Source organism: Enhydra lutris, unplaced genomic scaffold (assembly GCF_002288905.1).
Source record: "Enhydra lutris kenyoni isolate GAN:26980312 unplaced genomic scaffold, ASM228890v2 scaffoldscaffold43, whole genome shotgun sequence".
Classification (NCBI taxonomy): Eukaryota; Metazoa; Chordata; class Mammalia; order Carnivora; family Mustelidae; genus Enhydra; species Enhydra lutris.
The window spans coordinates 12,579,134-12,601,623 of record NW_019154127.1 but is presented as its reverse complement, the minus strand read 5'-3'; the positions used below and the strand labels follow the sequence as shown (position 1 = coordinate 12,601,623).

The 22,490-nt window shown below is 55.7% G+C and overlaps 1 protein-coding gene across 3 annotated transcripts; it reads left to right on the top strand.

The window, feature by feature from the left end:
• Window positions 1–746: 746 nt before the first annotated feature.
• LOC111155742 (transmembrane protease, serine 3) lies at window positions 747–21,770 on the top strand. Of its 3 annotated transcripts, none has more exons than XM_022516117.1 (13): window positions 747–767; window positions 2,116–2,254; window positions 7,079–7,189; window positions 8,035–8,151; window positions 8,550–8,673; window positions 11,441–11,566; window positions 12,724–12,767; window positions 13,424–13,589; window positions 14,289–14,458; window positions 15,730–15,825; window positions 18,502–18,644; window positions 19,271–19,423; window positions 21,753–21,770. In XM_022516117.1, exons 1-13 carry the CDS (start codon window positions 747–749, stop codon window positions 21,768–21,770), a joined length of 1,428 nt encoding a protein of 475 aa, XP_022371825.1. The 3 variants fall into 3 exon arrangements, with proteins under 3 accessions (XP_022371825.1, XP_022371824.1, XP_022371826.1); XM_022516116.1 differs by having other exon boundaries at window positions 747–776; window positions 2,119–2,254; XM_022516118.1 differs by lacking the exon at window positions 747–767 and adding an exon at window positions 1,460–1,672.
• The last annotated feature ends 720 nt before the right edge of the window (window positions 21,771–22,490 follow it).

The following is a 22,490-nucleotide window of genomic DNA, read 5'->3' as shown; positions in this document are numbered from 1 at the left end:
AGGTGAAGGCTTTGTCCCCTCTGCCATCTGCTGTGAGTCTAGAAGGCTGGGCTCATGGCAGATGGCCCATTAATATTTGGTGAATCAATGAATGCATCTAGCTCTACTCCACTAGACTTCCAAAGGGGCTCAGTCCCCACAGCAGCGGGGCTATGCTCTCTCCTGATAGAACATTTTAAAGCTGTGTTGTGTGTGCAGAAATCCCTCAGGACGGAGAGGCCCCTTACAGAATGTGCGAAGCGTCTCTAGTCTCTATTGAGTGCTATGAGAACACCTTTGGGCTCCCTCTCCTTTGTCTGCAGAGCAGCTGCGAGTCTAAGCTTGGACTCATTCACACGGAGAACCCCCCCACCCCCACCCCGAGCCGACATTTTGCCTGCCTCTCTTGGTGTGTTGGCTCAGCACCGGGCAGGACCTATCCGTTCTTTTATAAAAGGAGCATCTGTGTTCCAAAGACTCTCTTATGTGAAGTTCCTGAAAAGGTTCGCTTACCTTGCTTACTAATTAAAGGCAAGTCACATTTTCTCCTCTCTGGTCTCTGCAGTCATCCCACCGACGGCCACCCGATAGCCTCATCCAGGTTGGGTTACACAGCTGCCTGCGATAATGCCATTTGCATTTGCGATGATTGAGCCGACAAGGCTGAGTGACTTGGGGAAGTATTTCCCGATTGGAAGAACCTGTTGGCAGCCTGCTTACCATCACGCTTGCTTTTATAATGAAAAAGGAAAATATTTCTGCTTTTAATGATGGTGGCCCCAGAAATGGTGAGTAAAGTGGGTCGGGGAGAGATCATGCTTCTGAGAGAGGGTTTCTCAACATTTCTGCGTGTTCTGAAACCGACCAAGGATGGCCCGTTTGGGAAGGGACTTCCGTGCCTAGGTTCAAGGTTTCAGAAAGCATTTTACCACTTGTTCTTACTCTGGTCATTAAGTTAGGCCGCGTCATTTGCCACATGCTGATGGTACGCGGCAAGTGTCAGCAAGGATCAGAAGCAAAAATGCCAGGTGTGTATTTACTAGTTTTCTAAGATTCTCTTCAGAGCCACTTTTGAGGTGGAGATGAAATAAATATTTTTAGTGCATAATCCTTGCTTCGATTTTCCTAAGACTGCCTGGAGCAGCGTGAAGACAGAGTTTGCCTTAAATGGCTTCGTAGTTTCCTGTTGGATCTCCAACATTACAGCCAGTAAACAGAAATTAAAAAGGGGTGATGTAAGGATCTATGTTTATGTGACTGTTGGAACCTCCTTTAAGGAAGCAGGTTCCCAGAGAACTCGTGGCTGACTGATGAACTGGGAAGGTGAGTTGGGATTTATTTGGGAACATTCCGCCATTTCCTCGCTCACTCTGCCCCTCTTAGAGCCGCAGGAATGACTTTCGGAGGCTTCTGACCTCTCTGGCTTTGCGATAGGTGGAATTCTCTTGGAGGAAACAAAGCCCCAGTGTAGCTGGTGCAAGCCAGAGGTGCCCAGCTGCTCCCCCCTTTGCCGTGTGGGGGACTGGGCACCCAGAGGGCATGGATACTTCCATTCTTAACTAGGTCATGCCTGCGCGAGCCAGGGAAGGGCTGTGTTTATGGGAAACTACAAATACTGTGGGTGACTGTCCCCTCCCTGGTGTCATCTACATTTTTTGGGCGTGGACACTGTGAGTATAAGAAACTTCTTATGGTTACAATAGGTTTCCCACAGGTACAGGCAAAGGGTTGAGTTTATGTGGGACAAAGAACAATGACAAAAAAAAAAAAAGAAGGAAAGTGCTTTGAAAGTGATTTATCTTCTGAAAAATAATGGTACAGTAATTTCCAAATCGTAAGAGGGTGTATCTCTGAAGATGGCTAGTCCTTTGATTTTAAGATCGGTAGAATACACAGTGAGAAAGTCATTATTTTAGCAGAATTAAGTTCATAGTTCTGCGTTAACTGGAAGTTTCTCTGTGACCTGTTGTGGCCCATGAAAAGAACTTGTTCTTCCTGGACAAAGAGTTTTGATCTATCGGTACCGAATGTGCTTTATGGGGATCGTTGGATTTCAAAGATTTAATGTGACAAAGATGCGCTTGACGCTAAAAATGTCAACAGGGGAGCAAACGCTGTCTGTTCTTCTTGGTGAAGGAGGTGGAGGTAGAGCCAGATCTCAGAGGTCCTGAGGTAGTCACCATGGGGGAAAATGACCCACCCGCGGCGGAGGCCCCCTTCTCCTTCAGATCACTTTTCGGACTTGAGGATTTGAAAATAAGTCCTGTTGTACCAGGTAGGTGGAACCTGGTGTGACTTTTGGGGAAGTGTCCCGAGTGTTCTTCCTCCAAGTGACACCGATTGCTTGCATTTCCTTGGGTTTATGGAGCCCTGGAGAGGGGGGAGCATTAGATGGGGGCATCCCCTTGGTCAGCCCCTTGCCAACTCCCGGAGACAGAAGTTTGCATTCTCTGGATGGAGGTTTTCAGAAATGCAGGCTCCTGTTGCCCCTGGGAGAGAGGGGTCAGGTCCCGCTGGAAAATCTCTGAGCCCCCCAGGGAGTCCTAAGAACCATCAGCTCTTCCAGAAAACTTAAAGTAAGCCCGGCATTGCCGAAGGTGTTTGATGCCTAGATTAAAATCCAGCCGCAGAAGACAAGAGCTGCTCTGAGCAACAGGGAGAGTTGGTTTTACAAATCGGTCTCAAATGCGGGACTTGTCCCAGTGAGCCGGTAAGCTGTGGCTCGCTGGTCCCAGGTACAGTCAGGAATGCTGACCTCGGGGGCTGAGAAGGGGGACATCTGGGGGGCTCTGGCTGAGGTTCCAGAAAGCATGGAGTGGGGGCTGCCCTAGTGATTCCTTTTAGACCCTCTGGGCAATGGAGGTTGGGGGTGGCAGAGAAGATGGGAGGTGGGAGGACAGGGTTTTAAGTAAGGGTAAGGACACACTATTTAAAAATACAGCTCAAAAAGTGAGTATAAATGTAAATTTAAAAATACCCTGCTATCATCTGACCTCCAAGATTTACCTGGTTTTTATGTTTGCCTTCATTCTCTTCCTGTCCTTGCCCATAAGTATGCATTCTTGCGTATGAATAGGAACCCCAAAAATGACCTCGTGTCATTAGGTATATCATGATGGATAGGTATAGAAGGCGTTTTCCCATGTGCTACTTGGTTTTTGTAAATGCCTTTTGTTTATAACATCACAACATTCGATCAAGTAGATGTGTAATTCACGTAATTTAAAAGTCATCATTTGACATATAATTGTTCCCAATATTTTTATAGTACAAATAATACAAGCATGAATAACACTTTATGTATTCACTTCTGATTTCTCATTTCTTCATGATTAATTTCCAGTAGTGAGAATTCAGTAGTGCTTTAAATAAATAAGCAATGTATTGTTCATTATAGAAATTTAGAAAACACAGTTAATCAAAGAGATTTTTTTAAAGTTACTCAGAATTTTATCATTACTCAGAAATAACCCTATTTGTGTTTTAGTATTGGATTTCTTGCCTTTTTCTGATCTACTTATATGTATTTTCTGTTGGAAGTGGAATATTCTATTTTGAAGCTTTTTATCTCCCCCAAATGAAACAGTATCATGTTCTTCTTTCCATGGCATTAAATAATTAAATTTTCTTTAGGGGTTTGTAAACTATGGCCTGATGACCATATGTGGCCCACTACTTGGTTTTATAAATAAAGTTTTATTGGAACAGAGACACATTCGTATTTCAGCAATTGTCTCTGGCTGCCTTCATGCTGTAGTAGTTGAGCAGTAGCAACAAAGACCGTATGGACCATAAAGTTTAAAATATTTACTATCTGGTCCTTCACAGAGGAGGTTTGCCAACCCCCTTTCCCTATCATGGAACTAACGCTATACGTGTTCTGTCACCAGTTCCTTCTGAGGGGCGTTCAGGCTGTTTCCTATGCATCAGTATCATACACGTCCCCTCTCTAACTGTCCATGTAGGTAGAAACTTATGTACATCAATGATGACATCTTAACATAAATTTCTGGAAGTGGTCTTACTAGGTCAAAAATTCCACCCATTTTCAAGACTTTTGGTTCGTATTTCCCATCTGACTCTCAAAAAGTTTATGCAACATACACACCTATTGACTGACTGTAAGTGAAGGACCATTTCCTTTCACCTTGGACTGCAGTGGGGATGCCCTAACAGCAATTATAATAAATATTGTGAGGTTGAGATGTCGTTACATTTGGTTGGCAGTTTTTCAAATTTCCAGAGAGGGTGAAGGTTTTTTTCCTGCGTGTCGGTCATTTGCATTTCTTTTTTGAGGAGGTGCTATGCATTTTGCTTTTCATTCCATTCATTCATACCCTCAAAGACAGAACAAGGAGGTGGAGCGGGTCCATGGCAACACTACAGGACACTATGGCAGAAGACCTGTAAGGGGGCGAATGTGAATGATACAAAGGTTCTCACTGAGTTTTGAGATCCTTGAGTCTGTAATTAGGATGAATTTCCTAAATCTAACTCTTAGACACAGCAATTGGAGTGATAAGAGGTCATTCTTGGGGTTCCTGCAGATTTTTAAAGTGTAAGGGAATGTGGGTTCTCAGGAAGGGGAGTTCTTAATTTGGTTCAGGCTTCTGGGGTGGGGAATGCTGTAAAGAAGAGACTGGTCTGTTAACCCAAGACCACGAATTGGTTGTCCTAAAGGGAATTGGTCTCCCCTGTTGAGATAAAACAACCTCCGTTCTCACGATGTCATCCATTCACGCAATTTACTGATACAGTTGACCCTTAGACAACACGGGGGTGGGATTAGGTTGCTGACTCCCCACCTAGTTAAAAATCTACGTATAACTTTTGGCTCCCCCAGAACTTAACTACTAATAGCCTACTACTGATTGACCAGAAGCCTTCCTGATCACATAAACGCTCACTTGACAAGTATCTTGTGTGTTACACGTATTATACACTGCGTTCTTACAATAAAGTAAGTGAGAGAAAAGAACGAGGTATTAAGAAAATCTCAGGGAAGAGAAAATACATGGTACTATTAAAAATCCACGTGTGAGTGCACCTGAACAGTTCAAACCTGCATTGTTCAAGGGTCAGGGATCTTCATCAAGGACTGCTGTGCACCAGGTGTTGGTCTAGGCTCTGAGAACACAGCTGCAGAGCAAACCGCCTACTCAACCTGGCCAAGACAAGACCTTGCCCTCTGCCTCGCCCTCTTCATTCTGAATCCTTCAAGCCATGGAGCGTGCGCCTTTCGTTATTCTCCTTAATTACTTCGTTCTTCCCTCTTCCTCATTCCTTCTCTTACTCTTCTCTTCTTCCCCTCCTCTCCCACCTCCTTCCCCCCATTTTTGTCTTCAAATTCCCTCCTTTTTAAGTATCCCTGAATGATATTGGCCATTTTATAAGCACACCCTTCATTGCCAGAGGGTGAACCTCTGGGTTTCCAAAGACAGGCAGGGGGAGATCTCTCAGCTCAACATCTCTAAGACTAGGGGAGGAGAGAAAGGGATATTCTGTCCCGAGTAACCATGTGCTGTGAAGAAAGCCATCTCCCCTTCCCACATTCCCATCTTCCTCAGTGTACGTGGGGACAACTGTGGCATGGATGTATTTTCAGGTCTGATGAGATAATTTGCAGGACATGGCTTGTTCTCCTTGGAGTAAAAGTGCTGATGGAAATTCTCCTAGTTGCTCAGAGATGCTCGTAACTTTGGGCATCGTAATGCTCATATAGCATCCCATCTGCCTGGTTCTTCGGCAAGAGCTGGGACAGGTCTGGGGTTTACCTTACTTGCAAGCTAATAAGTCAGCCCACCAGTTTGTGGATGCTGGCAAAAGACAAGAGACTCCAGGCTCAGACACAGAGGATGTTATTACGACATGAGTGTCACAGGCGTCCTGTTCGAGTCAGTTCCCCATGCCCGCCAAGTCCCATGAAGGTGACGTGGAATAGCCCGGGACACACTGCATGCCTGGGGGGGGGTCTGCAGCACACAAAGGAACCCAGAACCAAGGCCAACTCAAATCTTTCATAACGGACTGCAAGCTCGCCTGTACACAATTTGTCCCAAAGGAAGACATAGCATTTGTTAAGCCAGAAAGTAAGCAAGCCTGCTCCTTGCTCTGGAGAGAGATGTCATCTCTGTCTTCTAAGGCTGCTTGTTCTGCAAAGCATCCTCCAAGAGACAGTCTGGGACAAGGTTGTCTGTGTTGCCATGCACAAGACTCACGGAGAACGGGCTGCTACATCACCTCATGACCATCTTAGAGGTCCCAGCCCTCCCTCTTCTCAGAGTACCCCGTTTGGGTTTTACGGGTCACCCCTTACAGGTCACTGTCCTCCATGGGGAAGCGTTTCTGGGCACCTGGGCTCCACTTGCCCCTGTACTACTTTCCTAGGGTTGTGGAGACAGAGGACGACAAACTAGGTGGTTTAGAAGAACACAGGTCTATTGTCTCATGGTTCTGGGGACCAGAAGACCGAAACCCAGGTGCCAGCAGGGCTGTGTTCTCGCTGAAACCCACAGGGAAACCCTCCTTTTCTCTCCCCAGCTTCTGGTGTTTGCTGATCATCTTTGGGGTTCCTTGGCTTGTAGGTTTGTCACCCCCCTTTCTGCCTGAACCTTCACATGGTGTCTTGCCTGTGTCTCTTCAAACCATTCCCTTCTGGGCATGTCTGTTTTGGGTTCAAATCTCCCCTTTTTAAAGGACACAAGTGAGATGAGATTAGATGCACATGATTATTTGTTTTAACTCGACAGCCCCTGTAAAAATTCCATTTCCAAACAAGACGATATTCTGAGGTCCTGGGGGTCCACACTTCAACATACTGCAGGGTGGACAGGGGTGGGGGGACACGTTTTGGTCAGTAACGCCATCCCCTAACCCGGGACGGTCGCAACTGGGTCAGGGGTGGAGAGCCTGGGGCTGAGCCTCTGGAGGGTGTGTCCCCAGATAGATGACCTTTGCTCTAACTACCGCGACTTTCTTTGGGCCAGAACATTCTCTGCTTTGAGGGGAGGAGGGCCGAATAGCTCAATTTCAAGTTTTATCTTATTCAAATCCGCTGCTCTGCTTTCTGCTCTCTCCACGCCCCCTTGTCGGTTTCCAGACGCAGACGCGGTCGCGGCGCAGATCCTGTCCCTGCTGCCACTGCGTTTCTTCCCCATCATCGTCATTGGGATCATTGCCCTGATACTGGCGCTGGCCATCGGGCTGGGCAGTGAGTACAATTCATTATTCAGTGGGCTCTCAAATGCCTGTTCAGGTGTTTAAACTTTGATGAGCCCCCCATGGCTCACACCATCAGGACGCTGCCCCCCAGCCTTAATTACTGGAGACCAACGTCTCTGGGGCTTGCTGACTTGGAGTTTTCTTTGCCTGCATGAACATGGAGCCCGCCGGGGCCCGGGGGGTGGGGGAGGGCTGCTGGCCGTGCTTGGGGCTTTGTCACCGAGGAGCCTGCCCAGTTAGAAGTGTCGAGAGGTAGCTGATGAAATGCGATTCTGTGGGCCTGGAGGGGGTGCGGGGCCGGGAGGAGGAGACAAGGAGGCCATTCACGCTGGGCCAAGCCTACCTGCTATTTTAAAAAGAGGTTCATGTGACTTTCGAGAAAGTGAGTCCTTCGGGCGGCTCTGATACAGAACACTGTCTCCTCTTCTCTTTCAAATAACCAGCCCCCTGCTCAGCTGTGGGGTCCCCGGTCCCGTCTCTTCTCGCCCAGAGTTGGAGACGACAGGCGGTGGCCTGGGGGGCCAAGGCGTCCTCACTCAGAACCCTCTGCTCAGCTGGCTCAGCCAGTCAGCCCACAGCCATGCACTTTCTCTCTTGACCTTGAGCCCTAGACCTGGGGCTCGAGGCTACATACTGAGCCAAAGTGGGGTGTAGCAGCCCCACCCTCTGGGATTTGGGACAGAAACTGGGCTGAAGGAAAGTGGCTGCGATTTCAACGCAGGTTTCATTACTGATGGCCACGCTCTAGGCCACGGCGGCCTGGGGATGGAGGTTAGTGTTGTGCACTGAGGAAGCCAGCCCGTCCTTGACACCCTGGTCCTCCCCTCTCCTCAGTCCACTTCGACTGTTCTGGAAAGTACAGGTGTCGCTCGTCCTTTAAGTGCATTGACCTGACAGCTCGATGCGACGGGGTCTCCGACTGTAGAGACGGGGAGGACGAGTACCGGTGTGGTAAGGCCATGCTCCTCCTGTAGAAGGACACCCCAAACCTGACCTTACCCATCTGTGCAGTGAGATCCATGGGCCCAGATCCATGCCACGGTCAAGTCATGTCCTTAAGTGGGATCCCCCTGGCATTCGTCCTCAGGGGTGGCTGAGCTGGGAGCAAAGCGGGGGCTGTCCCTTGGGGCCAAAATTCGGTTGGGGAGAACACAGGGGCGGAAGGAAGAGAGCTCAGGGGGTCCAGGCCGTAGGAGCTGGCGTGGCCCTGCAGGGTGGGGGTGCAGCGGGGGAGGGTCAGGTCAGACTCAGCAGGGCGGGGACCTGAGCCAGCTGCAGAGAGACCTCTGCGCCCGTGGGCTCAGGCCCTGTGGGCGGCTCACGGACTCTTCCTCCCGTGCGCCGGGCAGTCCGCGTGAGCGGCCGGAACGCCGTGCTCCAGGTTTTCACAGCTGCTGCCTGGAGGACTGTGTGCTCTGACGACTGGAGAGGTCACCACGCTAACGTCGCCTGTGCCCAGCTGGGCTTTCCAAGGTAACTTCAAGGACATTTCCCGCGAATGGGTAAAGCATTTGATTGTGGTGACGATGGGGAGAGAGAGCCTCCTTTTAGGGGGCATTTATGGGGTGCCGCTGCCCGCCATCACAGTACATCCCCACGTCAACCTCAACATCATCCCTGATCCCCTGGTGCACACACCAGGCCCTTGCACGCTAGGTGGTCGGTCAAGGTCACGTGGGAAGGGACACGTTTGGGGGCGTCTCATGGTTGGAACAGGACCCCAGATCCCAGATGCACATAGGAAATATGGAACTTCTGAGCCAAAGACTAAGCCCCCAGCGGCTCGGGCTGCAGCCACAGGGTACCTACAGGGCCCCCACGCGCCGGGTGATGGCGGCCCCCCAGGCGGGCACGCACACTTCTAAGGAGCCCCAAAGAACCAAGTTGGAAACGCCCGCCACATAGTGAAAGCACAGTCCCTTCCCACAGTTATTTGGAAAGATGTCGAAGGTACAGCCCTGGCAGCGGGGTCTTCACTTCTCAGTGTTTGGTTTTGTCCCGGGACGTTGTGTGCTGAGGCGACACATGTCTCTCCTCTCTCCTGGCCCCTCCTCTGACCCCTGACCACGCTGTCCTCCGTGGCCTCCCACCACGGCACCCCAGCCCCTTTCGCTCTTGGCCCCAGATTCAAAGTGGGCTCTCTGTGTTCCCACGCTCCTGGGCGTTTGCGCCTGAGTCCCCGTGTCCTTTGCCCAGTCCTCCGACCCTGGCATCAAAGCCGGAAACCACTTGAAGTCCAGGGAGTCTCGGTTTCCAGGTCTGGGGCATGTTCGTCTCCGCTCCTTCCTCCGGTGCCCGATGCACCCCAGCGTCCCCCAGCCTGTGTCCCTAGACCACATCCCTCTCACCTCGTGACAGCCTGCATTCAGGAATCAGCTCGGTCCAGCTGGGGACAGCAGCTGAGCCACACACACGGGGCTGTGGATCACACCCCCCACAGACAGGGAAGAGGGGGTTCGCAGCCCACGTGCAGGCACACATGCACGCGCACGTACCACACGCATGCACAGCTACATTACTCGTATGGACGCATACACAATACCCACATTGCACAAACACTAAGTCACGCACCTGTGCACACTCACACGCCTCACGAACACACCTGTGCACACTCACGTGCCTCACGCACACACCTGTGCACACACGTACACACACCACCACCTCTGTGAACCAAGGAAAGCTTCCCCAGGCATCTTTGTTCCCTCCGGAGGCCCTTTCTTCGACTTTGGGGGGCATCCCTACCGCTCCCCAGCTCTCCTCCCTCTCCCTCCTGGAATGCTCCCCCTTCCCCTGAACCCCCAGGCCCCCTCTCCCATGCAGTAGGGCCCAGAGACTCCTCTCCCTCAGATTCCCATCCGCCCACCCAGAGACGGTCCCTCCTGCCCTCCGCGTGCCCCCTCGGGGGGGAATCTAGCCAACGCCGTTTCCCCAGGCGGCCCATCAGCACGGCCTGCTTCCCTCCCCGTGAACCCGCTCTGCCCTCCACATCGATGCTCCCATTCCGAGATTGACTTCCGTAGCCTTCTCCTTCCTACTCCTCTCCCGAAAGCCCTTCTTTGATCTCTGCGGGCAGAATCCCATGTCAGCTGTCTGTGATGGCAGCCAAAGGGGAGACTGTCAAGTAGGATGGCCTGGGTTCGAATCCTCAGTCCTCAGCCCAGTCCCCTGACTCGGCCTCGGAAACAGGGACAACAGTAGGACCTGCTCTGAAGGGTGGGGTGTGGTTCGCGTCAGATCGAGCCGGGCACACAGGAACGTCCTGGGAGAGCTGGCCGCTGTGATGGTCACGACCCCCTGGAGACTGGGCCGTTTTCTGGGGATCCCAGGGTGGCCCTCGGGGCCCCTGTGTGTCCCACAGCTCTCTGTCTCGTCTCGGGAGCTCATCCTCGGGCGCCTGCCCTATCGGTGGCAGAACCGTCCCCACCAGGGCTGGGAGGCCCTTGTCCCCCAGACTCAAACTCGACGGAACCTCGTCTGCATCTACTCCCTCGCGCATGGCATCTCCGTAACGGGATGCGACCCTGTTTGATAAACCGTGTGTTCGTGAGCAAGACCACCAGCTGCTTCATGTTTCGTTCGTCCCGTGAGAAAAGGGGCGGATGCTTGTCACCCATCTCGTAACTCTTCCAACACCTGATTTTTTTTTTTTTTTTTTTTTTTTTAAAGATCATGGCTTCTTTACCCTCGTTCTCCAGACCTGTCTCTGGACACTTTCATCATTTGCTGGGGCGCCCTGAGCCTTTTCCTTCTGTGCTCATCTCTCTCTAGTGGGAACCCCCCCAGCTCTGGCTTTCGTTGTCCCCAACCTATGGCCCTTGGGTGCTCGGCACCCCCACTCTGATCCCGCCCGAAAATTCTCCGCCAAGTTCTGTGTTCTGCTCTGTCTGGGGCTCGTGTCAGGCCAAGCAAGGGTCAGCTCAGCTGGATGTATCGAGGTGGGGCTTGGCTACATCAGGGAGTGGTCTCCCTGGCGCATGTCAGGAGCCTGCGGCGGGTGGAGGGGCCACGGGGGCCCACGAGGACCCAAGAGACTTGCGAGTGGGGTGGGGACCCGGTGGTCTGTGGGCCCAGACAGTACAAGGTCTGCAGTGGCTCCTAAGCCAGCAGAGGAGCTGCTGATGGATGGAGGGGTGGGACTGACATCGCCCGGCGGGACCCGGGTAGCCCTGGGACTGAGCGCTGGACGGTTGGAGCCCGGAGTGCATCCCGCGTCGGGGCCGCGTTTCCGATGTGCTTGCAGCTACGTGAGTTCGGACACCCTCAGCGTGGGCTTGCTTGAGGAGCGGCTCCGGGAGGACTTTGCGTCCGTCAATCATCTCCTGCCCGACGACGAGGTGACAGCTCTGCACCATTCCGTGTACGCGAGGTGAGCGGCCGGTAAGGGCGGTCGTCTGCACAGTCCCCGCTGGCTTTGCTGAGCCGTGCACAGCTCCGCGAGGACCCAAGGGACGTGAGAGTGTCTTTCTCCAAATGCGAGGCGGGGGCTTGGCTGCCTCGCTTAGACTGGAGGGAGGGAGCTCCACGCGGGATGCGGGAACCCAGCCCGGAACGGCAGATAGGGCCCGACAGAGAGAGGGAGGAAGGGGCACCGTGTGCGTCCTGCTGTTCTCATCGTGGGCAGCAGGGGTGTGTGCGGACAGGGGTGGAGGGGCAAGGAAACTAGAAAGTATTACAAGGTACGGTAACATTTACCGTTCGTGTTCCGTGTTTCCCCCGAGGACTCACGAGAAGGGTGAAATGAAGCGCCCGTAAGTGACGGAGCCCTCAGCCTAGCGTGTCCCCTGCCTCTAGTTAGGCGTCCCCGTAGGCTCTTCCTGACACTTGGGACCAAATCCCAGGAGCGTGTCCTCCACTCTGGGAAAAAACAGCTTCTCAGCCTGTCCATTGTGTAATTGATTGTCACTTGGGGACCCACATGCAATTTGTGGGGACAGCTCATTGCTTAGGTCCTAAAACCTCGGTCTGGTGACGCCCCCATTTTCTTGCATGATTTCACGAGTAGACTGGGGCTCTAAATGCAGGATGAGTCACAAAGGGACACAGTGGGTTAAAGCAAAGCACATTCCCTGCTCCCCTCCCCCCATGCAAGGGCGAGCATGTGTCATTTCGCAGGGGGAGGGGACAGCAGTGTGATCCAGGCTGCAAGGACTTGGTGCCAGGAGAGGCTGCCACGCTGTCCCAAGGGCACTCTGTGTCCTCCAGGGGCCAGCGAAGAAGCCTGGGGTGAAGCCGGCCTGTAGACGACGGCAGTGACGTTTCTGTCGTAGAGCCCCTCCCATGCGTCCTGTCCTCAGCTGCGCAGAGCTCAGAAGCAGTCACCTGTCACACAGCACTGCACTGTGGCCAAAAGTTTTGGGATGAATGTGTGACCTCACTCGCGTGCGTTTTTAAAAAAATAGACTAAAATTGCCATCTGTATTCAAGAGCGGGGAATAGAGTCCGGTTTTCTTTTACCCTAAGACTAAGTTTAGAAAAGTGCTCGCCCGTGGGCACTTACCGCAAGCCCCCTCTTTTGTTCCTCAGGGAGGGCTGCGCCTCGGGCCGTGCGGTCACCTTGCAGTGCACGGGTGAGCCATCTCGCAGGGCAGAGGAGCCGAAGCCCGCACTCGCTCACGCACTCCGTCTCCCCCGCCTGCTCGGTCTGCTCGGGTCCCTCATCCTGGGTGCCAGCGGGGAGCCCTTCGGACCCCACCTGATGGAGGAGGAGAGTGTGCCTCCAATGGGCAGGGGGGAGGCAGCCCAGAGCCGCTCCTCAGCGGCAGACAGGACCGTGGTCCGTGATGCCCTGTCACCGCGGTGGCTCCAGCAGCCTGACTCGCTGTCACTTTCTCCCCCTGCCCACCTCAAGGAGGAGCGGGCCCAGGCTGCTCAGTGCCCCGGGCTCCCTGCCTGGTGTCCACACTGCAGGGGTGAGGTCTGGAGTCAGGCAGGTGCCCAATAGCCCTGCATTACTGAGGAGAGGGCTGCGCAAGATTCCCACACACCTGGCGAGTTGTGGTCCTACTGGGGTCACGGGCGTAATGGTGAAGGGCGCGGCCAGCACCGGCTCTTCCCCCCGCACCTCCACCTCTGCTCCTACCCTCTCCCCTCCCAGCTCTTGTCCTGGGCTGTGAGCTCTGCGAGGACAGTAGGCCGACGGGGGTGGGGGGAGTCTGTGGCGGTGACAGCAGGTTCCCTAGAAAGGTCTGTGGGATCGACCCCAGCCCTCGTTCTCCCTCTGCAGTCTGTGGTCTGAGAATGGGCTACAGCTCACGCATTGTGGGCGGAAACGTGTCCTCGCTCATGCAGTGGCCGTGGCAGGCCAGCCTTCAGTTCCAGGGCTATCACCTGTGCGGGGGCTCCGTCATCACCCCCGTGTGGATTGTCACCGCCGCGCACTGCGTCTATGAGTGAGTACTCGTTGCCCGCGCACCCTGGCCTGCACTGGGGGGCGCTAGGCTGGGGTCGGTTCCAGCGGTCAGCAGCAGCTCCAGAGAGCAGGAAGCCAGCCAGATTGTCCCAAAGTAAAGTCCCGCGGAGGGGATGCATCCCTGTCGCTGCTGGCTGTGACCGGTGACCCTGAGCTCATTCTAAGGATGTCAGACCTGCCGCTCCTACAGAAAAGGTAGAAAGCTCTGGGATGAATCTTTTGTCCAGGAGGGAAACCGCCAGCCTCCCTCTTGCTACTTAACGGGGAGCTTGCTGTGGCCAAGAGAGTGAAAGGGGCCTCTGGCCGCATGGGCACCAGGGTCCCAGGCTGTGTCTCGGGGGACCTGAGCACAGGGAAAAAACCACAGGAAGATTCCCAAGCACAGAGGAGAATTCTCCGTTTTTGTTTCTGTTTTGGCTGCTGTCTGACGGAGAACGGGTTCTGACGGACCCCTCAGACGCTGAGAAGTCCGGAGACGCAGGCACCGAGGCTTGCCTGGGCGCTGTTTGGGCGGGTCTCTGCTCCTGCAGGGCGCGGGACCCTCGGTCGGGGCGAGCATCCACAAGCAGGGAGCGCGGCCGTCTCGGCCACCGCCTGGCCCTGCGTCTCCAGACCTTCGCAGTCCACGGGTTAACATTCTGGGGGAGCCGCTGCTTCACTCCCCGCCTTCTCATTTCAGCCTGTATCTCCCCAAGTCCTGGACGATCCAGGTGGGGCTGGTGTCCCTGCTGGACAGTCCCGCGCCTTCCCATCTGGTGGAGAAAATCATCTACCACAGCAAGTACAAACCCAAGAGGCTGGGAAACGACATCGCGCTCATGAAGCTGGCCGGGCCGCTCACCTTCAGCGGTACGTCCGGGGTCCCTCCCGCTCTGTTGCTTTCCGTTCCTTCAGGAGAGGTTGTAGTCACCCCCGAAGCCTTTTTCTGAAGCCGCTTTGCTGTCCTCGCGGGCAGTTCCAGGAGCTCACCCGCTTCCCCACCGGCCATGGGGGTCACCTTTCCTCACTGAAGTTGTGATTTTCCTGGTTCTTGGAAATTTCTGACAGCATTCTGGACATCGGGCTACTGCAGCAGGAGACGTGGGGTCCATTTACCTCCTCAGCTTCCGCAGGAGGTCCCCGTTGCGGTTCCCACGTGTGACTTGCCTATGTTGTGGGTGGTGCTTCTGTGGACATTTGATTTTAGAGACCTGTGGTCCGAATTTGGTCAGCTCGGTTCGTGCTGGGACCACGTTCTTCCTGCTGGTGCCAGCTGGAGATGAGAGGGACTTCCCCAGGCCAGGTCACGGGTGCCTCTAGGTGGTAGAAGGGGGGTCGGTGGCCCCGTGGGCTCAGAGTTCCTACCTGCCCAGGAACTTATTCTATACCAGAGCACATGGGATAGAACTTCCAAACGTTTTGCAGAGACAAAGGATTAGGAACCTACTCTTAAGCACACCCAAGCCCCTTCGCCTTGCCCAGCGCACGGCCACGTGGAGTGTTGGCACAGGCATATTGAATGGGCCCTGATGCTGCGGAATCCTGGCCCAGGGTCCGCATGTTCACCACGCCACGCACTGAATGTTCTCTTGTAATGCTCTGGAATGCGTGTTTCTGGAGAAGCAAAGAGAAATTGTAACGGTGACGTTTGTTTATTATTATTAGTGGTTCTTGGTTATAAAAATGAGGGGCCGACGTTTGCACTTTGATAAAAGTAGGTGAGTGCTGACGACTTCTCTGTCTTTCCATTACCGTCCTGTGAGGAAATACTTAGCGCATCGCCTAGCGTGTTCCTGAGACAGCCTCGCGGCAGCCGTGACACTGTCTCTGCTGGAGGGTGTATGTGACACAGCCCGTGGGGACAGGCCAGCTTCTTGCCTCCAGGTGGGCCAGGCAGGACCACAGCAGGCACGAGGGGCTGTTTCATAAGGCAATGCGGCCGTGGTCCAGACCAGCAGTGGGCAGGTTAGGGCCCTCGGTCCCAATCTGACTCTGCCTGGTAGCTTTCAGACCAGTAAAGGGCTTGACTTTTCTTTAGGAGGTTGTTTGAGCTTTTCAGAGAGGTAGACTTTGGGGACATTGACTGTTCTCTTGGACGAGTGCTTCAGCTGAGTTCAAGGCTGCTGTCTCCCCCGCAACAGACATGATCCAGCCGGTCTGCCTGCCCAACTCCGAAGAAAACTTTCCTGATGGAAAAATGTGCTGGACGTCAGGATGGGGGGCCACAGAGGATGGAGGTCAGTCACCCGAAATCAAGATTCCAAGTCCAGGGAGCCCAGAGGCATGAGGCCCGGGGTGGACGCCCACCATGACATTCTGCCCTTCGTGTCCCTGTGTGGTGTCCCCATGGGAGGCCCACACGTCCCAGGCAGGGGGTATGCGTCTGCTGCTGGACACACGCTCTCAGCAGAGTGGTTGTGGGTCAGAGTCATGGTTCTATTTGTCTTGGGGCATGAAATTGCAGACTTTGCCTGGAGAGAAATAAATGGAAAAGGAGGACTGGGGACACTCCGTGTTGGGTAGACATTCACTAAATCATTGGACGGCTCTCCCTCCTCCTCCCCACTGTGCTAGCAAAGCACATAAGGAGCCCACAGAGAACCCCTCCCAAGGTTTATTCAGAAAGCCAATGTCTGTAACCGGTGAGGGATTTTCCTCTTGTGGGAGGTTGGAAGACGTCTTATTTCATTAGCGGAAGCAGACGTACGGAAACTTAGTCTATAATGTAATGGAAGTAGTCACCCTAATGAGAAGAGGGCATGCCACTGGAACGCAGCCCATCCTGTTGGGGTGGGGCACCCCTGTGCTCATCACTCAGAGGTTTCCCATCAATTCCTTTCCTTCTGGTAGGAAAGGTAGGAGTTCCTTGAAGCGGGGGGTGATGGTGGGGAGGGTGGGTTGGCTATCATAGCAAAGCTCCACGAACAGAGGGGCTTAGCCAGCAGGACTCATTCCCTCTGGAGCCCAGAAGTCTGAGATCAAGGTGTCTCAGGGCTGGTTCCTTCCCGGGACTCCGAGGGTGAAGAAGCAGCCCCTGGCTTCTCCTGCAGCTGCCAATGGCTCCAGCCGTCCTTGGCGTAGACACAACCCTACAGTCTCTGCCTTATCTTCCTGTGCCCCCACCCCAGTCCTGTGTGTCAAGTCTCTCTCCCCTTTCTCTTAGAAGGAAACCCGTCTTTGGACTTAAAGCCCACCCTAAATCTGGGACGACCTCATCTTGAGGTTCTTACCTTGGTTACACCTGCGAAGACCCTACTCCAAATAAGGCACTTGCTAAGTTTGCAGGTGAACATGGTTTGGGGGGGGGGGTCCCACTCACCCCAGTACAGCAAGTTCAGTATTTTCCTTCTAAGGCTTATTAGTGGGGTCTGCCCCTCCCTGAATGTCCGCGGTGCACGGCGCTTCCCCAGATCTGCCGCGTCGGTCTTCTTCCCCAGGGCAGGGTCTCATCCCCCTGTCCAGCCGTGTCCTCTTGTCCGTATTGGAGGCTTCCTCCACGGACCGGTCGAGCTCCGCTCCGCCATGTACCGGTGCTGAGCTGGGCGTCTCCATGCGACGCTGCCGGCTCCTCGCAGCAGCCCCTCGGCAGGAAGTCGTCTTCGTGGCCGTCGTGAGGGCGAGGAGCCTGGGGCAAGGGGAGCTGAGCCCCTGCCTGGGCTCCCATGACCAGGTGGAGGGACGTCTGGGCTTCCACGTCCATGCTCCCCCCACGGCCCTCTCCACCTTGTTTCTTAGGACTTGCGGCATCAGAAGATTAGTTTTTCACTTCGCTCGATCCTGTGGGGCTAGTAGGGACAGGCGGCACTCTCAGCTGAGCTCTGGACAGTGGTCCCGGGCACACGGGGTGTGGGTGGAGTGGAGAAGCCCACGCAGAAGATGGGGTGCGGCTCGCACTCAGAGAACTCTTCGAGTGTGGGTCTGAGGCGCGCCAACCCGCACCCCACCTGCGGACGCACGCTAGACGCGAGCCACACGCGAGCCACACGTGAGCCACACGCGAGCCACACGCGAGCCACACGCGAGCCACATGCGAGCGCTGCTTTCAGCCTGTAGAGCGTAAAGATACCCGGTTGCAAACAGATCCGGTTAGAGGTGCGGGTCCCTTCGGGTCTATGGCGGGGCTGACCTGACAGTGGACGCGTCGTTTCCTGTTGCTGTGGCAGCAAGACCAGACTCACTGGTTTCGACCCCAGGAACATGGTGGCTACGGTTCCGGAAGCCAGGCCTCCTCGTCCCTCTCCCCAGGCTGTCAGAAGGGCTGGTCCCTCCTGGAGGCTCTGAAGGAGGGTCCGCTTCCTGGCCTTTTCTAGGGTCAGGGGCTGCATGCTGGTCCTGCCTCCATCCTCACAGTGGGCCAGGCAGTGTCCCCCGTGCCCCCCCCACCGTCTGACCTCTGCCCCACTCTCACGTCTCCTCTGATGCTTGTGGTCCCATTAAGAACCCACCAGACAGCCCAGGATCGTGTCCCCATCTCAGGGCCCTTCTGCCGTGGAAGGTGACCCAGACGCCTTTGGGAGGACACTTCTCTGCTGACCACACGGAGGTTCTGCAGGCCCCTGCGCCCGTGTCCTTCACAGGCCTCTGTTTCCCTTCTGTAACCTGGGTTGTTCTAAGGACCGAACAGGCTGGTGTGGGTTGAGAGCTTGGCCCAGGGCGGATCCCGGGCGGTCCCTGATGGCTTCTGCTGTCCCACCTTCTCCTGCATTGACCACTTTAGGGGAGTGCGTGGTCCAGACATGAAGCAGCAGGGCTTCCCGGCCCGCTCATCGGGGAGCTTGCCGCGGACCACGTACTGGCCACCTCCAGGAGCGGCCTCCTCTGCCACCAGAGTGTGGTGGCGTGGCCCCGCCCCGGGGGTGCCCTGAATTCCCAGCAGGGCCCCTCCTGCAGGTACTGCCCTCTCTCTGACACAGGGGATGGCTCCCCCGTCCTCAACCACGCAGCCGTGCCTTTGCTCTCCAATAAGATCTGCAACCACAGAGACGTGTATGGTGGCATCATCTCGCCCTTCATGCTCTGTGCCGGCTACCTGAAGGGTGGCGTGGACAGCTGTCAGGTAGGGGCCCCTGGGGACCTCCAGGTGCCCCAGCAGCAGGGGGGGCTCTGGACGGTGACCCAGCCCGTGGGATGGGCCACGGCCAGCATTTCCGTGACTGGCTGAAAAGCAAATTTACAGGGTGTGGGGAAGACGTTTGCTCGAGATAGCACTCCCTTTCCTGGCCAGCGGCCCAGTTTACCCGGCGCTCCCGTTCTGCCTGTGTGCTGGCGGCAGGAGCAGTCTCAGTGTACTTCCCGCTCCCAGCCCTGGTTCTCAGAGTTTGCAGGAGGAACAGGGGGGCTGTAGGCGGGTGGGAACTGGCCAGTCTGGCCTCCAGAGCCTCAGTGAGCGAGACTCCAGCACTGCGGGGGTCCAGCCCGGCCAGGCAGACCCTCCCTCTAGTTTGCTTCCGAGGCTGTGTCCATCTGCCTCGACCTTCACGGGGTCAGCGCCTCTAGAATCTGGCAGGGACACAGCTTGGGGAGACGATCCCTGGGGGGCCAAGGACTCCTCTGTTCGGGGTTTCCAGCATGAGTCCTCGGAGACAGGGGTGTGAGCACGGAGCCGAGTTCGTGATAGGAAGGGGGGGATCCTGGTGTGGAGACAAGGGACACCCCCACAGTGTGTCTTTCCTCACCATGCAGGGCGACAGCGGGGGGCCGCTGGTGTGTCAGGAGCGGAGGGTGTGGAAGCTGGTGGGAGTGACGAGCTTCGGCATCGGCTGTGCCGACGTGAACAAGCCCGGGGTCTACACGCGCATCACCTCCTTCCTGGACTGGATTCACGAGCAGATGGAGGTGGGTGCCACTCACGCTGGTCCCCGTCGTTTGCCTCCAGCGTCCTTTTCTGTGGCCCCAGGACTGCCTGGGTTGGTCCAGCGATAGGTGCCCTGTGACCTCTGGGTGTCGGATGTGAGCATGGCCAGTCCCACAGGCAAGGCTCTGTGCGGGATGGATGGGCCTGGGGGATGGGTGCACGTCGGGCGGCCACGGCAGGGACACGAAGGATGAACTTCCTCCACCAGGTGGGGAGAAGAGGAGGGGTGACGGAGAAGGAGACCCTGGGGAGGGGGGTGAGTCCAGTGGGCCTGCGTGCATAGAGTTGAGGGTGGACAAGGTGCAGACAGTGGGTGAGGGTCTGAGCTGCAGGCCCCCAGCACCCTCTGAAGAATCTGGACCTGGCTAAGAGCCAGGGATGGGCTGGACAGTCTCTGATCTTGGGGGTGCCTGGGGAGCTCTGGGCTTTGGGGGGGAGCTTCCCTGAAGGGAGGCGCTGCAGGAGGGAGACAGGTCAGGGAGGCCGGCTTCCAGGACCAGGGCAGGCAGGAGAAGAGAGTGGCCCAGGCAGACGGGGTGGGAGGGGGATGGCCTCCCCTGGGGGAGCAGGCCAGAGCGGCGGGGGGGCCGGCCACGCAGGAAGCCCCAGCAGCGCGGCCTTCTACCTTGCGGACCCCCAGCACATATTTGCAGACTTGCCCTCCAACGCTGAGCCCACATCATGCCTTGGACTTGTTTCAAAGAACATGGGATTTGCATTTTGTTTTCGAAATTATGGCCAAATATACGTGACATAAAGTTAACCATTTTCAAGTGGACAATCTGGGGGCCTAGCATCCTCGGGGAGCTGTGTAGCCCACACCTCAAGGCTCTGATATTCCAGGACCCGTTTCACAACGTCATCAAGCCGTCCCTCCCCCGCCCCCGCTCCACCCCCCTCCCCGCAGCCCCCAGCGGGTCTCCAGCAGCCATCATCTGCTCCTTTCCCTCCATCAGAGACCTTGTAGAACGCTCCTTTCAACCGGAAACAACAGGCTAGGGAAGGCATGAAGCCGCTCCCGGGCCCTGGACGTCATGTTCTGCTTCCGCTGGGAATTTTTGCTTTTGAAGGAAAAGGTGCGTCAGGGCTGCCCCGTCCCTGCTGAGGCCTGTTTTGACTCCTGGCCCCACCGCGCCACCGCACTGTCCATCCTCTGTAGGCTCGGATGGTTCCTACCCCGGGGCTGGCTCCTGGCAAAGCAGTACTAGAAGACAGGCCTTTTCCAGAAACGCGTGCTGGCTCTCATTTTGTGAGCCCGGGAGCACCACTGAGGGACACGAAACACCGTTAAGCACAAAATTCAGCCCACACCCATCAACCTCTTTGGAAGCAAGAGAACAGACGTTTGCAAGAGCAGCGCCCCCCCCAGCCCCGCCCCCTCTCAGGCGGAACCCCTGGGGTACAGATGGCCGTGGGAGCGGGGGATGAAGGGTGGGAAAGGGGGGTCACCCACAGAGGCTGCGGAAGTGCTCCCTCCACGCAGCCCTGCTCTGGGACAGATGGTCCTCGCGCCCAGGCTAGTTGTCATGAAAGTCAAGCTGGAAACACGTGTGCGCTGAGGATCCCCAGGAGCCCCGTGTGGTTGGGGATGTGCGGTGAGGGCCCTGGCGATTCTGATGCATGGGGCCTTCAAGGGAAGACTCTGGGGAAACACCGGTGGGGACCCCGTGTCTACTTGGGAGGGCTTAAAAAGAGCTTCCATCCCCTCCCTGCACCTGGATCCGTGCTCCCCCTGCCCCGATGAGCATGTCCACAAGTGATGGACAGATGGTGGCTGGGGGCCTCCTGGAGGCCTGAGACACCACCACCGGCTGCCTCGGGTCCCCTGGGGGCCAGTGTGAGAGTCGCCCTTTAACAAGTCTCTTCAGATGTCCGGGCAGAGGGGAAGACCCAGAAGAGGCTTCCCTTCCCACAGGAGCTTTTCCAGAGGTCTGCATTTCTGGTTATTTCTTTTGACTATTCCCACGGGCCTTGCAAGGGCCCACGGGGTCGAGGGACATTGGGCCGGTCACCCGCTGGCGCAGGACTGCCCACTTTCATCCACTGTGCTCTGCTCAGGGGCCATAAAACAAACCTGCTTTGATCCAAACCGGGACTTAGGACCTCAGTGTGAGGGTTGGAAAGGCCACGTGGTGGCTAAGAAAAGCACCCCCGGTCAGGCATCCTCTAGCAGAGGCCAGCTGTGTCCCCCATGCAGGGTGGGGACCTGTCCACGCTCACTCAGGGCCAAATGTGGGTGCCTGCTCTGTCTCAGGGTGAGGGGTCGGCCTCAAGTGTGACAGAAGGTGACGGCTGTGTTTTCATTTCCAGAGAGACCTGAAAACCTGAACAGGAGGGGACAGGATGCCACCTTGACTTCCTGCCTGATGGAGACGCCCCGCCCTTCCATGGGTCCCTGGGTGGAAACTCCCAACGGGAGGAGGGAGCCTTCGGTGCTCTTCTTTCTGGCAGCACCCGCAGAGCCAAAAGAAGGAGCACCTTTCTGTCCCTCCACGTCTGGAACCACCTGCTTCCAGCTCCTCCACAAGCTGCCAGGGGCCTCGGCTAACGTGACCTTTGTGCTCTGTGACCTTCGCTGAGAACAGAAGTGGGAACGCCTCCGTGGTGTGACCTTGTCCCCCTCGTCCATTCAGTTTTCTCAGTCCCCGGGCACAGGCGAATCCCACAGAAAACAACACGGGAACTCAGTAAGGACACGCGCCCAGAGCCGCGGGGTGCGACATCGCTGTCTGCATGTCTTTATCCCTAGGCGCTGGAGCAACCCAGGACTTCCTACTTCCAAGGTCCCGGTCTGCATGTGGGACCTTCATCTGCGAGGGATTAGTGGCAAGGTTTAGCTCTATTCTTTCTTCCTCGCTGTTGGTGCATTATTTGTCTCTTGTTTCCAAAGGATGCGTGTTCCCACAACGCACCCATCAGTCTGAGCTTGTGGGATGGATCCTGACCGCTCACGTGCTGGGCTCCCAAGCCTGACTGGAGAGTCAGTACTCTGATCTCCTCCATACACGATGTTGGTTTTGCATTTCCCTGTTTAAACAGGTTTCTTTC